Source organism: Oncorhynchus kisutch, linkage group LG6 (assembly GCF_002021735.2).
Source record: "Oncorhynchus kisutch isolate 150728-3 linkage group LG6, Okis_V2, whole genome shotgun sequence".
NCBI classification, from domain to species: domain Eukaryota; kingdom Metazoa; phylum Chordata; class Actinopteri; order Salmoniformes; family Salmonidae; genus Oncorhynchus; species Oncorhynchus kisutch.
The window spans coordinates 9,009,379-9,026,163 of NC_034179.2; the positions used below are offsets into that span (position 1 = coordinate 9,009,379).

At 48.2% G+C, this 16,785-nt stretch overlaps 1 protein-coding gene across 3 annotated transcripts in view; it reads right to left on the minus strand.

The window, feature by feature from the left end:
- Window positions 1-16,785, minus strand: part of ptpn13 (protein tyrosine phosphatase non-receptor type 13) — a 149,284-nt gene that overhangs the window by 50,960 nt on the left and 81,539 nt on the right. For all 3 annotated transcript variants that reach the window (XM_031826089.1, XM_031826088.1, XM_031826087.1), the window contains exons 9-12: window positions 13,683-13,779; window positions 5,310-5,535; window positions 3,414-3,488; window positions 1,689-1,863 (exon numbers count right to left, since the gene is read on the minus strand). In XM_031826089.1, coding sequence (XP_031681949.1) covers window positions 1,689-1,863; window positions 3,414-3,488; window positions 5,310-5,535; window positions 13,683-13,779 — 573 coding nt within the window. The remainder of the gene's footprint in view (window positions 1-1,688; window positions 1,864-3,413; window positions 3,489-5,309; window positions 5,536-13,682; window positions 13,780-16,785) is intronic.

A 16,785-nucleotide genomic window follows, 5' to 3' on the forward strand; every position in this document is an offset into this window, starting at 1 on the left:
AGTAGAGGGATGGAGCAATGCAGCAGAGAGGGAGGAGATGAGGAAGTAGAGGGAGAGAGCAATGCAGCAGGGAGGGAGGAGAGAGGAGGAAGTAGAGGGATGGAGCAATGCAGCAGAGAGGGAGGAGATGAGGAAGTAGAGGGAGGGAGAAATGCAGCAGAGAGGGAGGAGATGAGGAAGTAGAGGGAGAGAGCAATGCAGCAGGGAGGGAGGAGAGAGGAGGAAGTAGGAAGTAAAGGGAGGGAGAAATGCAGCAGAGAGGGAGGAGAGAGGAGGAAGTAGAGGGATGGAGCAATGCAGCAGAGAGGGAGGAGATGAGGAAGTAGAGGGAGAGAGCAATGCAGCAGGGAGGGAGGAGAGAGGAGGAAGTAGAGGGATGGAGCAATGCAGCAGAGAGGGAGGATATGAGGAAGTAGAGGGAGAGAGCAATGCAGCAGGGAGGGAGGAGAGAGGAGGAAGTAGGAAGTAAAGGGAGGGAGCAATGCAGCAGAGAGGGAGGAGAGAGGAGGAAGTAGAGGGATGGAGCAATGCAGCAGGGAGGGAGGAGAGAGGAGGAAGTAAAGCGAGAGAGCAATGCAACAGAGGGAGGAGAGAGGAGGAAGTAGAGGGATGGAGCAATGCAACAGAGAGGGAGGAGAGGAGGAAGTAGGAAGTAAAGCGAGAGAGCAATGCAGCAGGGAGGGAGGAGAGAGGAAGAGGGGGGCAAGGAGGAGTGAGGAGAGCGAGAGAGAGAGAGCGATAACATAGGAATAAGTTAGTATGAGCTGGACACTTGCACAGACACACTGAAAATAACTAAGACACTTGCAGTCAGAAAGCAGGCAGGAAAATCAACAAGTGTCTGGATTTTGGTTTATACGGGACAGTAGGAGGGCAGAAGAGCACACACCCAGCAGGAGCAGATTGGTCATATGATGGGCTGGCCCATTTTTTTGTTGAGTGGGCTGGTCGAAATTGATATGCACAAAATAGAAATGACTAAGGTTCTACTAATCTATAATGATACTTTGTCTGACCCCTCTACCAAGATGGGCAGGACCGGTTTTCTGATAGCGTAGCCTAAGATCACATAAACTCACATTCAAAGTCAAAAGCAGAATCAGCAAAGAGAACTGCTCCGAGTCATCAGTTAGACAGCCAAGATCATGAAAAACGGTAAGGTTGCCTATAAATGTAGAAAGAGCACATTCTATGTCGTCACCTCACTCAAAACATAGTATTTTTTTGGGGGGGGGGGGGGCTCAAAAGCATGAGTTGTTCAAACAGTAAAGTGCATGATCCTCCATGTTTTGTTCAAACAGTAAAGTGCATTATCCTCCACGGTTTGTTCGAACAGTAAAGTGCATTATCCTCCATGGTTTGTTCAAACAGTAAAGTGCATTATCCTCCATGATTTGTTCAAACAGTAAAGTGCATTATCCTCCATGGTTTGTGTAATGGAAGTGTCTTTCCAGCCTATGACTTCGCCTGCTGCTGTAATGAGCGAGCCTCTCTACTCTCCCCGTATGCGCTCGAGAGAAAAACGCGTTCTGATCATGTAACATTTCAAAATGCAACTGCGGGAAAAGTTGCCGCCACATGCAGTGATGTGGGCTGGTTAAGATGTCATGGCCGAATTCTTGTCCCAGTCGGGCCCCTGACACACACACACACACACACACAGGATGAACCCTCCACCCATACCATACCTGTGAGGCAGGCCAGGCCGAAGAGGTGGTGCTCCACCAGTCCAATGTGAGCCACCACCATGTCCAACACATCCTTACACACAGCCTTGATGTCACAGCTCAGCTCCAGCTTCTGGCCAGTCAGCAGAACCACCCCCACCTTCCTCTGGACCTCATCCAGCTTCCCACGCTTGTTCTGGGGAAGAGAGACGACACGGGACAGGAGAGAGATCGAAAGGGGTAATTTAGGGTGAGATATGGGACAGGAGTGGCCAGTGCATTGCCCTGTGCCAGCAGAGGGCCAGTACATTGCCCTGTGCCAGCAGAGGGCCAGTACATTGCCCTGTGCCAGCAGAGGGCCAGTACATTGCCCTGTGCCAGCAGAGGGCCAGTACATTGCCCTGTGCCAGCAGAGGGCCAGTACATTGCCCTGTGCCAGCAGAGGGCCAGTACATTGCCCTGTGCCAGCAGAGGGCCAGTACATTGCCCTGTGCCAGCAGAGGGCCAGTACATTGCCCTGTGCCAGCAGAGGGCCAGTACATTGCCCTGTGCCAGCAGAGGGCCAGTACATTGCCCTGTGCCAGCAGAGGGCCAGTACATTGCCCTGTGCCAGCAGAGGGCCAGTACATTGCCCTGTGCCAGCAGAGGGCCAGTACATTGCCCTGTGCCAGCAGAGGGCCAGTACATTGCCCTGTACCAGCAGAGGGCCAGTACATTGACCTGTACCAGCAGAGGGCCAGTACATTGACCTGTACCAGCAGAGGGCCAGTACATTGCCCTGTACCAGCAGAGGGCCAGTACATTGCCCTGTACCAGCAGAGGGCCAGTACATTGCCCTGTACCAGCAGAGGGCCAGTACATTGCCCTGTACCAGCAGAGGGCCCGTACATTGCCCTGTACCAGCAGAGGGCCCGTACATTGCCCTGTGCCAGCAGAGGGCCAGTACATTGCCCTGTGCCAGCAGAGGGCCAGTACATTGCCCTGTGCCAGCAGAGGGCCAGTACATTGCCCTGTGCCAGCAGAGGGCCAGTACATTGCCCTGTGCCAGCAGAGGGCCAGTACATTGCCCTGTGCCAGCAGAGGGCCAGTACATTGCCCTGTGCCAGCAGAGGGCCAGTACATTGCCCTGTGCCAGCAGAGGGCCAGTACATTGCCCTGTACCAGCAGAGGGCCAGTACATTGACCTGTACCAGCAGAGGGCCAGTACATTGCCCTGTACCAGCAGAGGGCCAGTACATTGCCCTGTACCAGCAGAGGGCCAGTACATTGCCCTGTACCAGCAGAGGGCCAGTACATTGCCCTGTACCAGCAGAGTGCCCGTACATTGCCCTGTACCAGCAGAGGGCCAGTACATTGCCCTGTACCAGCAGAGGGCCAGTACATTGCCCTGTACCAGCAGAGGGCCAGTACATTGCCCTGTACCAGCAGAGGGCCAGTACATTGCACTGACCACCAGACCTGGGATCTCTCCTCTCCAGAGCAGGTTATTTATTAGTATTTTCATAGTTTGAGAGAGTTTGATTGAGCATGCCTGGAGGTTCTAGGTAGGCAGGGTTTCATTGGTTCCATTGTAGCCAGGCCAGCTCAATCAAGCAGAGAGAAATGATTCAAAATGAAAGCTTTCTGTTTGAACCCAGAGCTAGAGGAGAGGTTAGTTACTGACATAACCCTCACTCACACAATCACCGGGCTAGAAATCAGTCTGCTCCACTAGTACCCCATCTGAAACACGTTGAGGAGTCTCACCATTATTGAAGAGGGAACCGTCAAGGCAACACATGGCTCGCTGGTCATCTTCACAAATTCAGGACCAAAGAAATTCTGCAATAGGAACGAGAGACAGAGTAAGAAGAGGTTACACACACACAGACTGCACCGTGTCGTGCTGTAAAAATGTTAGGCCTACTTGTTCTCCCCATCTAAAAATCACACAGGCAGTCATTTCACATAGAGACAGCATGGGTTTTAGATCAAGTGTAGGCCTGAGATGGCGGTAGGCTACCTTAGGTTTGCTTACGCCGTAGGCTACCTTAGGTTTGCTTACGCCGTAGGCTACCTTAGGTTTGCTTACGCCGTAGGCTACCTTAGGTTTGCTTACGCCGTAGGCTACCTTAGGTTTGCTTACGCCGTAGGCTACCTTAGGTTTGCTTACGCCGTAGGCTACCTTAGGTTTGCTTACGCCGTAGGCTACCTTAGGTTTGCTTACGCCGTAGGCTACCTTAGGTTTGCTTACGCCGTAGGCTACCTTAGGTTTGCTTACGCCGTAGGCTACCTTAGGTTTGCTTACGCCGTAGGCTACCTTAGGTTTGCTTACGCCGTAGGCTACCTTAGGTTTGCTTACGCCGTAGGCTACCTTAGGTTTGCTTACGCCGTAGGCTACCTTAGGTTTGCTTACGCCGTAGGCTACCTTAGGTTTGCTTACGCCGTAGGCTACCTTAGGTTTGCTTACGCCGTAGGCTACCTTAGGTTTGCTTACGCCGTAGGCTACCTTAGGTTTGCTTACGCCGTAGGCTACCTTAGGTTTGCTTACGCCGTAGGCTACCTTAGGTTTGCTTACGCCGTAGGCTACCTTAGGTTTGCTTACGCCGTAGGCTACCTTAGGTTTGCTTACGCCGTAGGCTACCTTAGGTTTGCTTACGCCGTAGGCTACCTTAGGTTTGCTTACGCCGTAGGCTACCTTAGGTTTGCTTACGCCGTAGGCTACCTTAGGTTTGCTTACGCCGTAGGCTACCTTAGGTTTGCTTACGCCGTAGGCTACCTTAGGTTTGCTTACGCCGTAGGCTACCTTAGGTTTGCTTACGCCGTAGGCTACCTTAGGTTTGCTTACGCCGTAGGCTACCTTAGGTTTGCTTACGCCGTAGGCTACCTTAGGTTTGCTTACGCCGTAGGCTACCTTAGGTTTGCTTACGCCGTAGGCTACCTTAGGTTTGCTTACGCCGTAGGCTACCTTAGGTTTGCTTACGCCGTAGGCTACCTTAGGTTTGCTTACGCCGTAGGCTACCTTAGGTTTGCTTACGCCGTAGGCTACCTTAGGTTTGCTTACGCCGTAGGCTACCTTAGGTTTGCTTACGCCGTAGGCTACCTTAGGTTTGCTTACGCCGTAGGCTACCTTAGGTTTGCTTACGCCGTAGGCTACCTTAGGTTTGCTTACGCCGTAGGCTACCTTAGGTTTGCTTACGCCGTAGGCTACCTTAGGTTTGCTTACGCCGTAGGCTACCTTAGGTTTGCTTACGCCGTAGGCTACCTTAGGTTTGCTTACGCCGTAGGCTACCTTAGGTTGCTTACGCCGTAGGCTACCTTAGGTTTGCTTACGCCGTAGGCTACCTTAGGTTTGCTTACGCCGTAGGCTACCTTAGGTTTGCTTACGCCGTAGGCTACCTTAGGTTTGCTTACGCCGTAGGCTACCTTAGGTTTGCTTACGCCGTAGGCTACCTTAGGTTTGCTTACGCCGTAGGCTACCTTAGGTTTGCTTACGCCGTAGGCTACCTTAGGTTTGCTATGCCGTAGGCTACCTTAGGTTTGCTATGCGGTAGGCTACCTTAGGTTTGCTATGCCGTAGGCTACCTTAGGTTTGCTATGCCGTAGGCTACCTTAGGTTTGCTATGCGGTAGGCTACCTTAGGTTTGCTATGCGGTAGGCTACCTTAGGTTTGCGGTGGTGTGGTAGCGTTGCATTGAGAGGGTCCCGGAGGTCCAGCATGGAGGTGCGTGCCAGGGGCTCATCCCCGGTGTAGAGGCTGGCTCGGGGGTCGTCCCCTGGGTATAGGGAGGCCCTGGACAGCCTGTTAGCCAGGTGAGCCTGGAGCCTCTGAACCTCTTCCTCACGTCTCTGGAGCATCAGACCCTCGTCGGCTGCACCCTCATGTCGCCTGGGGGAAAAACAGATTGAAATGTACAACAGAACGGACACGATGGATTCCATACTATACATTGCAGACATTCATGTGTGTGCAGCCCCTTCATACCGCCTGCATGGGGAGGACATGGAAATAAGATGCATAGAACTGCCATGATTACTTACTCTACATGACCTAGACAAGCATATACACCGAGTGTACAAAAACATCAAGAACACCTTCCTAATATTGAGTTGCTCTTCCCAATATCCTTGTTTCGTCAGGGCTTGGACTCTACAGGGATGCTGGGTGGTGGACCGTTCTTGATACACACGGGAAACTGTTGAACGTGAAAAACCCAGCAGCGTTGCAGTTCTTGACACAAACCGGTGCGCCTGGCACCTACTAACATACCCCGTTCAAAGACACCTAAATATTTTGTCTTGCTCATTCCCCCTCTGAATGGCACACACACACACACACACACACACACACACACACACACACACACACACACACACAAGCCATGTTTCAATCGTCTCAAGGCTTAAAAATCCTTCTTTAACCCAGTCTCCTCCCCTTCATCTACACTGATTAAAGTGGATTTAACAAGTGACTCAATAAGAGATCATAGCTCTCACCTGGTGTTCCCCGGGCGCCGTCAATATCGATTAAGGCACCCTTCCGCAACCCTCTGATGCAGAGGGGTTGGGTTAAATGCAGAAAGACACATTTGAATGTATTTCAGTTGAACAACTGACTAGGTATCCCCCTTTCCCCTTTCACCTGGTCAGTCGGTCATGGAAAGAGCAGGTGTTCTTAATGTTTTGTTCACTCAGTGTATGTTCTACATTAGACATTTCTATCGAGACACTGTCAGTCAGCAACATGGTGACAAAGTTAAATGCCTGAGAAAGGTTGTGTATTGTCCTAATTATGCATTCATTGGATTTTTTGACAAGCTATGTCAAGGAGATTTGTTTTAGAGATGTGAAAAACCCGAAATTCAAGTCTTTCATGGATGTGATACGGTCCCGTGTGCTTAATGTCAAACTGAAGCTTAGACATAAATCTAAAAGCACAAGAACATTCAGACCTCTTCCCCTTTTCCACATCTTGTGACATAACAGCTTTACTCTAAAATTGATTCAATTGTTTTCCGCATCAATCGACACAAAATACCCCATAATGACAAAACGAAAAGAGGTTATTAAAAATGTTTGCAAAAAAAAATTATAATAATATATACAGAAATACCTTATTTACATAAGTATTCAGAATCTTTGCAATGAGACTCGGAATTGAGCACTAACTTCCAGTATCTCCTATCGTCTAATTAACAACACTTTACATGGCCCAGTATCTCCTATCGTCTAATTAACAACACTTTGTAACTCAGTACCCCATTATTTGTATTTCTACTTTGCACATTCTTCCACTGCAAAACTACCATTCCAGTGTTTTACTTGCTATATTGTATTTACTTTGCCACCATGGCCTTTTTTTGCCTTTACCTCCCTTATCTCACCTCATTTGCTCACATCATATATAGACTTGTTTCTACTGTATTATTGACTGTATGTTTGTTTTACTCCATGTGCAACTCTGTGTAGTTGTGTGTCGAACTGCTTTTCTTTATCTTGGCCAGGTTGCAATTGTAAATGAGAACTTGTTCTCAACTTGCCTACCTGGTTAAATAAAGGTGTTCTCAACTAGCCTACCTGGTTAAATAAAGGTTAAATATTTTTTACATTTGAAAAAAATCTCCTATCGTCTAATTAACATGACTTTACACGGCCCAGTATCTCCTATCGTCTAATTAACATGACTTTACACGGCCCAGTATCTCCTATCGTCTAATTAACATGACTTTACACGGCCCAGTATCTCCTATCGTCTAATTAACATGACTTTACACGGCCCAGTATCTCCTATCGTCTAATTAACATGACTTTACACGGCCCAGTATCTCCTATCGTCTAATTAACATGACTTTACACGGCCCAGTATCTCCAATCGTCTAATTAACATGACTTTACACGGCCCAGTATCTCCTATCGTCTAATTAACATGACTTTACACGGCCCAGTATCTCCTATCGTCTAATTAACATGACTTTACACGGCCCAGTATCTCCTATCGTCTAATTAACATGACTTTACACGGCCCAGTATCTCCTATCGTCTAATTAACATGACTTTACACGGCCCAGTATCTCCTATCGTCTAATTAACATGACTTTACACGGCCCAGTATCTCCTATCGTCTAATTAACATGACTTTACACGGCCCAGTATCTCCTATCGTCTAATTAACATGACTTTGCACGGCCCAGTATCTCCTATCATCTAATTAACATGACTTTGCACGGCCCAGTATCTCCTATCGTCTAATTAACGTCACTTTGCCCAAAACATTAAAACAAAGGCATGGAAAAAAGGTATCACCGCAACTGGTCTAAATTATAAGGGTGCACCCCTGTGTCGGTCCTCTGAACTATCAGCCTTCCGATGAACAGAATAACACAGTGTCTCTGTAACGGTAATCACATACCACTTACACTACAATGAAACATATCAACATGCAAGGCTCTTTATGAATGCTTGAAACAATCCAAACATTACAAATTAATTCACACAGTAACATGCATTTTGTCTATTCAAGTGTAATCAGTCTTCAACTCTCCTGGCTTCAGTGAGCCTATGAGTTCTGTGGGAATGTCTCTTCATTGAGAATGCTACAGATCAGGTGTGTTTGACCACTGTGTTAGTCCACAGATGGTCAGTCATTCAAACAGTGCCATGAATGGTGATTGAGTCATCACACTGTGCTCCCACGCTAGCCAGTCGCTAGTCACGAGGATCACCTGCTCTCATCATCACGCTGTGCTCCCACGCTAGCCAGTCGCTAGTCACGAGGATCACCTTCTCTCATCATCATCACGCTGTGCTCCCACGCGAGCCAGTCGCTAGTCACGAGTATCACCTTCTCTCATCATCACGCTGTGCTCCCACGCTAGCCAGTCGCTAGTCACGAGGATCACCTTCTCTCATCATCACACTGTGCTCCCACGCTAGCCAGTCGCAAGTCACGAGGATCACCTTCTCTCATCATCACGCTGTGCTCCCACGCTAGCCAGTCGCAAGTAACGAGGATCACCTTCTCTCATCATCACGCTGTGCTCCCACGCTAGCCAGTCGCTAGTCACGAGGATCACCTCTCATCATCACGCTGTGCTCCCACGCTAGCCAGTCGCTAGTCACGAGGATCACCTGCTCTCATCATCATCACGCTGTGCTCCCACGCTAGCCAGTCGCTAGTCACGAGTATCACCTTCTCTCATCATCATCACACTGTGCTCCCAAGCTAGACAGTCGCTAGTCACGGGTATCACCTTCTCTCATCATCATCACGCTGTGCTCCCACGCTAGCCAGTCGCTAGTCACGAGTATCACCTTCTCTCATCATCACACACTGTCAACAGTGGGCCCTTATATAGACAGGTGTGTCAGAGGAAAAACCAAGCAATGAGGTCGAGGGGATTGTCCATAGCGCGCCGAGACAGGATCGTATCGAGGCACAGATCTGGGGAAGGCTACCAAAAAATGTCTGCAGCATTGAAGGTCCCCAAGAACACAATGGCCTCCATCATTCTTAAATGGAAGAAGTTTGGAACAACCAAGACTCTTCCTAGAGCTGGCTGCCCGGCCGAAGTGAGCAATTGGGGGAGAAGATAGAGCTTCAGAGTTCCTCTGTGGAGATGGGAGAATCTTCCAGAAGGACATCTACCTTTGTAGCACTCCACCAATTAGGCCTTTATGGTTGAGTGGCCAGAAGGAAGCCGCTGCTCAGTAAAAAGGCACATGACAGCCTGCTTGGAGTTTGACCATGAGAAACAAGATTCAATCTTGGTTTCATCAGACCAAAGAACTCTTTGGCCTGAATGCCAAGGGTCACCTGGCACCATCCCTACGGTGAAGCATGGTGGTGGCAGCATCATGCTGTGGGGATGTTTTCAGCAGCAGGGACTGGGAGACTAGTCAGGATCGAGGGAAAGATGAATAGAGAAAAGTACAAAGAGATCCTTGATGAAAACCTGCTCCAGAGCGCTCAGGACCTCAGACTGAGGCGAAGGCTCACCTTCCAATAGGTGAACCAGGTGAGCCCGGACTTGAACATCTCTGGAGAGACCTGAAAATAGCTGTGCAGCGACGCTCCCCATCCAACCTGACAGAGCTTGAGAGGATCTGCAAAGAAGAATGTGAGAAACTCCCCAAATACAGGTGTGCCAAGCTTGTAGCGTTATACCAAAGAAGACTCGAGGATGCCAAAGGTTGCTTCAACAAAGTACTGAGTAAATGGTCTGAATACTTACAGTACAGGTCAACATTTTGGACACACCTACTCATTCAAGGGTTTACATTTGGACTATTTTCTACATTGTAGAATAATAATGAAGACATCAAAACTATGAAATAACACATGGAATAATAAGCAAAAAACAGTGTTAAACATGTCAAAATATATTAGATACAGAAGATAGCCTTATTTGGTAAAAGACCAAGTCCATATTACCTCAAGAACAGCTCAAATAAGCAAAGAGAAACGACAGTCCATCATTACTTTAAGCCCGTCAATATGGAACATGTCAAGTACTTTGAAAGCTTCTTCAAGTAGCAAAAATCATCAAGCGCTCTGATGAAACTGGCTCTCATGAGGATCGCCACAGGAAAGGAAGACCAGTTCTCTGCTGCAGAGGATGAGTTCATTAGAGTTAATTGCACCTCAGAATTTGCAGCCCAAATACATTTTTTTCAGAGTTCAAGTAACAGACACATCTCAAAATCAACTGTTCAGAGGAGACCACGTGAATCAGGCCTTCATGGTCGAACTGCTGTAAAGAAACTACTACTAAAATAAAAGAGACTTGCTTGGGACAAGAAACACGAGCAATGGACAGTAGACCAGTGGAAATAAGTCCAAATTTGAGATTTTTGAATCTAACCACAATGTCTTTGTGAGACGCAAAGTAGGTGAACGGATGATCTCCGCATGTGTGGTTCCCACCGTGAAGCATGGAGGAGGAGGTGTGATGGTACTTTGCTGGTGAAACTGTCAGTGATTTAGTTAGAATTCAAGGCATGGCTACCACAGCATTCTGCAGTAATACGCCATCCCATCTGGTTTACGCTTAGGGAGACTATCATTTGTTTTTCAACAGGACAATGACCCAACACACCTTCAGGCTGTGTAAGGGCTATTTGACCAAGAAGGAGAGTGATGGAGTGCTGCATCAGATGACCTGGCCTCCACAATCGCCCGAACCTCAACCCAATTGAGATGGTTTGGGATGAGTTGGACCGCAGAGTGAAAGAAAAGCAGACAATAAATGCTCAGAATATGTGGGAACTCCTTCAAAGCTGTTGGAAAAGCATTCCTCATGAAGCTGGTTGAGAGAATGCCAAGAGTGTACAGAACTGTCATCAAGGCAAAGGGTGGCTACTTTGAAGAATCTAAAATCAATTTTGATTTGTTCAATAGTTTTTTGAGTCCATATGTGTGATTTTATAGTTTTGATGTCTTCACTATTATTCTACAATGTAGAAAATAGTAAAAGTAAAGAAAATCCCTTGAATGAGTAGGTGTGTCTAAACTTTAGACTGGCACTATGTAAAATTTGATTTCAGGTTTTTCTTTCGAATAAATTTGAAAAAAAATGTATTTTTTTTGTTGCTTTGTCATTATGGGGTATGGTGTGTAGAATGATGAGGGAAAACTATTTAATCCATTTTAGAATAAGGCGGTCATGTGGAAAAAGTCCAGGGGTCTGAATACTTTCCAAATGCACTGTATCACTAAAATCTAAAGCGCCAGAACAGCTGTTTGGGTGAGTGTGTGTCTTTCCACTCTGTGGCCCTGTGCCCAAACTGTCTGCCTACACACGGGATCAATTATGAAATCCTACTGGCACTGATTAACCTACCACACCCCACCACACTACAGCCAGCTTGCAGCCGACCGTGTAAATCACACTGATATCACACACACAGCCAGTAGCAGAGCCCAATGGAACCCTATTCCCGAAATAGTGCACTACTTTTGACCAGAGCCCTATGATGCCCTATTCCCTATATAGTGCACTACTTTAGACCAGAGCCCTATGATGCCCTATTCCCTATATAGTGCACTAATTTTGACCAGAGCCCTATGATGCCCTATTCCCTATATAGTGCACTACTTTAGGCCAAAATTCTGTTGTTCTGCCCCTGAACAAGGCCAAAATTCTGTTGTTCTGCCCCTGAACAAGGCAGTTGCCGTAGGCCATCATTGTAAATAAGAGTTTGTTCTTAACTGACTTGCCTAGTTAAATAAACGTAAAAAATAAAAAGACTAGACCATAGAGCCAGATTATACATTAATTTAACCAGCAGGGGGTGCAGGAGGGCCATAGATAAAACATCATACAGCTAATGGGTAAGACTGCTTCAGGAAGTTAAAAAAACATTACCCTTTAGGAAGCACACCTTACCCTGGAACAAGTGTGAATAATTGAAAACGGGATGAATTACCTTCTATGATATTACATTTCCAGATTTTTATTTAAACCTTTATCCTGATACATAACTCCACTCGGACTGGCGTGTTTCCAAACCTTAACTACGACACACCTCTCCGTTTTCCCAGTCTTGTGCAACGTGAGCGATGTGAGAATAGCTTCACCCTGAGATACATACATTTAGTTGAACATTGACAGGTGTCTATCCTGGGCCACGGTATTTACACTACATGACCAACAAGTATGTAGACACCTGCTCATCAAACATCTCATTCCAAAATCATGCTGCTATAACAGCCTCCACTATTCCGGGAAGGCTTTCCACTAGATGTTGGAACATTGCTGCGGGGACTTGCTTCCTTTCAGCCACAAGAGCATTAGTGAGGTCGGCACTGATGTTGGGTGATTAGGCCTGGCACGCAGTCGGCGTTCCAATTCACCCCAAAGGAGTTCGATGGGGTTGAGGTCAGGGCTCTGTGCAGGGCAGTCAAGTTCTTCCACACCGATCGACAAACCATTTCTGTATGGACCTAGCTTTGTGCACAGCGCACACTGAAAACAGGAAAGGGCCTTCCCCAAAACAGTTGCCACAAAGTTGGAAGCACAGAATCATCTAGAATGTCATTGTATGCTGCAGCATTAAGATTTTCCTTCACTGAAACTAAGGGGCCTGGACCGAATCACAAAAAACAGCCAAACACCTTTATTCCTCCTCCACCAAACTTTACAGTTGGCACTATGCATTGGGGCAGGTAGCTTTCTCCTGGCATCAACCGAACCCTGATTCCTCCATCAGACTGCCAGATGGTGATGCGTGATTCATCACTCCAGCCAACGCTTGAAATTGTGCATGGTGATCTTAGGCTTGTGTGCAGCTGCTCGGCCATGGAAACCCACATCATGAAGCTCCCGACAAACAGTTCTTGAGCTGACGTTGCTTCCAGAGGCAGTTTGGAATACAGTAGTGAGTGTTGCAACCGAGGACAGACTGCAGTCACGTTCTGTGAGCTTGTGTGGCCTACCACTTCACGGCTGAGCCGTTGTTGCTCATGGATGTTTCTACTTCCCAATAACAGCCCTTATAGTTGACCAGAAATTTGATGAACTGACTTGTTGGAAAGGTGGCATCCTATGACGGTGCCATGTTGAACGTCACTGAGCTCTTCAGTAAGGCCATTCTACTGTCAATGTTTTGTCTATGGAGGTTGCATGGCTGTGTGCTCAATTTTATATGCCTGTCAGCAACAGGTGGGGCTGAATTAGACATATCCACTAATTTGAAGGGGTGTCCACATACTGCTGGATATATCATCTAAATGTTATAGAGCAGGGTGTGCACACACACAAACACACGTTTCTATAGCAGGACTCAGACATTTGACTGGACACTAGGAATGTGAGATGGGAGAGAGCGCACTCAGGTGAAGGGTTGTTTTCATTAAGGCACACCATAGCACAACTTTTTTTTTTAAACATTGTGTAATGAAAAACAAAAAAGTTAAGATGGTACCCTGTTTCGGACTGTTTTCTTCCATTGCGTATCCTAATGAACAAAGCCCAGGTGAATCTTCCTCTGGTAACGGACATGACTGTATCTCAGGTGTAATTCTTAACAGGGATGTACCTGTGTCTGTGTGCGTTGTGGCTGGTGAGAGACATGCCGTGATGGTCTGAGAGAGCCAACTGGGAGCTGTAACGTCTCACATCCTCTGGTTTCTTAACTGAAACAGAAGAAATAAAATATATCAAGTTACATCACGTGTTAGCACGCGCTAACAGGCAGCAGCCTCCGAGGGGAAGCAGCCTCCGAGGGGAAGCAGCCTCCGAGGGGAAGCAGCCTCCGAGGGGAAGCAGCCTCCGAGGGGAAGCAGCCTCCGAGGGGAAGCAGCCTCCGAGGGGAAGCAGCCTCCGAGGGGAAGCAGCCTCCGAGGGGAAGCAGCCTCCGAGGGGAGGGGAAGCAGCCTCCGAGGGGAAGCAGCCTCCGAGGGGAAGCAGCCTCCGAGGGGAAGCAGCCTCCGAGGGGAAGCAGCCTCCGAGGGGAAGCAGCCTCCGAGGGGAAGCAGCCTCCGAGGGGAAGCAGCCTCCGAGGGGAAGCAGCCTCCGAGGGGAAGCAGCCTCCGAGGGGAAGCAGCCTCCGAGGGGAAGCAGCCTCCGAGGGGAAGCAGCCTCCGAGGGGAAGCAGCCTCCGAGGGGAAGCAGCCTCCGAGGGGAAGCAGCCTCCGAGGGGAAGCAGCCTCCGAGGGGAAGCAGCCTCCGAGGGGAAGCAGCCTCCGAGGGGAAGCAGCCTCCGAGGGGAAGCAGCCTCCGAGGGGAAGCAGCCTCCGAGGGGAAGCAGCCTCCGAGGGGAAGCAGCCTCCGAGGGGAAGCAGCCTCCGAGGGGAGTTGGTTGAGTAGTGACGGTGAAAGTGGAACAGACCAGAAGTATCACACATTCATAGAACTAAGCAACGGTTAACAGCAGCAGTGTCAGAGGTTGCTGGGAGTGCAGTTAAGCTGTTTAGAATTTCCTTTCCAAGATGAGGGGGACGTGAAGTGGACAGCAGTGGTGTAAATTTTACAGAAGCAAAAATACTTTAAAGTACTTATGTCATTTTATGTGGGCATCTGTATTTTAATTTATATTTTTGACATTTACTTCACTACATTCCTAAAGATAATTATGTATTTTTTACACCATACATTTTCTCTCACACCCAAAAGACCTTCTTACATTTTAAATGCTTAGCAGGACAGAAAACGGTCCAATTTACACACTTATCAAAATAACATCCCTGGTCATCTCTACTGCCTCTGATCTGGAGGACTCACTAAACAGAGAACATCCCTGGTCATCTCTACTGCCTCTGATCTGGAGGACTCACTAAACAGAGAACATCCCTGGTCATCTCTACTGCCTCTGATCTGGAGTACTCACTAAACAGAGAACATCCCTGGTCATCTCTACTGCCTCTGATCTGGAGTACTCACTAAACAGAGAACATCCCTGGTCATCCCTACTGCCTCTGATCTGGAGTACTCACTAAACAGAGAACATCCCTGGTCATCCCTACTGCCTCTGATCTGGTGGACTCACTAAACAGAGAACATCCCTGGTCATCCCTACTGCCTCTGATCTGGAGGACTCACTAAACAGAGAACATCCCTGGTCATCTCTACTGCCTCTGATCTGGAGTACTCACTAAACAGAGAACATCCCTGGTCATCTCTACTGCCTCTGATCTGGAGGACTCACTAAACAGAGAACATCCCTGGTCATCTCTACTGCCTCTGATCTGGTGGACTCACTAAACAGAGAACATCCCTGGTCATCTCTACTGCCTCTGATCTGGAGGACTCACTAAACAGAGAACATCCCTGGTCATCTCTACTGCCTCTCTGATCTGGAGTACTCACTAAACAGAGAACATCCCTGGTCATCCCTACTGCCTCTGATCTGGAGGACTCACTAAACAGAGAACATCCCTGGTCATCTCTACTGCCTCTGATCTGGAGGACTCACTAAACAGAGAACATCCCTGGTCATCCCTACTGCCTCTGATCTGGAGGACTCACTAAACAGAGAACATCCCTGGTCATCTCTACTGCCTCTGATCTGGTGGACTCACTAAACAGAGAACATCCCTGGTCATCTCTACTGCCTCTGATCTGGAGGACTCACTAAACAGAGAACATCCCTGGTCATCTCTACTGCCTCTCTGATCTGGAGTACTCACTAAACAGAGAACATCCCTGGTCATCCCTACTGCCTCTGATCTGGAGGACTCACTAAACAGAGAACATCCCTGGTCATCTCTACTGCCTCTGATCTGGAGGACTCACTAAACAGAGAACATCCCTGGTCATCTCTACTGCCTCTGATCTGGAGGACTCACTAAACAGAGAACATCCCTGGTCATCTCTACTGCCTCTGATCTGGTGGACTCACTAAACAGAGAACATCCCTGGTCATCTCTACTGCCTCTGATCTGGAGGACTCACTAAACAGAGAACATCCCTGGTCATCTCTACTGCCTCTGATCTGGAGGACTCACTAAACAGAGAACATCCCTGGTCATCCCTACTGCCTCTGATCTGGAGGACTCACTAAACAGAGAACATCCCTGGTCATCTCTACTGCCTCTGATCTGGTGGACTCACTAAACAGAGAACATCCCTGGTCATCTCTACTGCCTCTGATCTGGAGGACTCACTAAACAGAGAACATCCCTGGTCATCTCTACTGCCTCTCTGATCTGGAGTACTCACTAAACAGAGAACATCCCTGGTCATCCCTACTGCCTCTGATCTGGAGGACTCACTAAACAGAGAACATCCCTGGTCATCTCTACTGCCTCTGATCTGGAGGACTCACTAAACAGAGAACATCCCTGGTCATCTCTACTGCCTCTGATCTGGAGGACTCACTAAACAGAGAACATCCCTGGTCATCTCTACTGCCTCTGATCTGGTGGACTCACTAAACAGAGAACATCCCTGGTCATCTCTACTGCCTCTCTGATCTGGAGTACTCACTAAACAGAGAACATCCCTGGTCATCCCTACTGCCTCTGATCTGGAGGACTCACTAAACAGAGAACATCCCTGGTCATCTCTACTGCCTCTGATCTGGAGGACTCACTAAACAGAGAACATCCCTGGTCATCTCTACTGCATCTCTGATCTGGAGGACTCACTAAACAGAGAACATCCCTGGTCATCTCTACTGCATCTCTGATCTGGAGGACTCA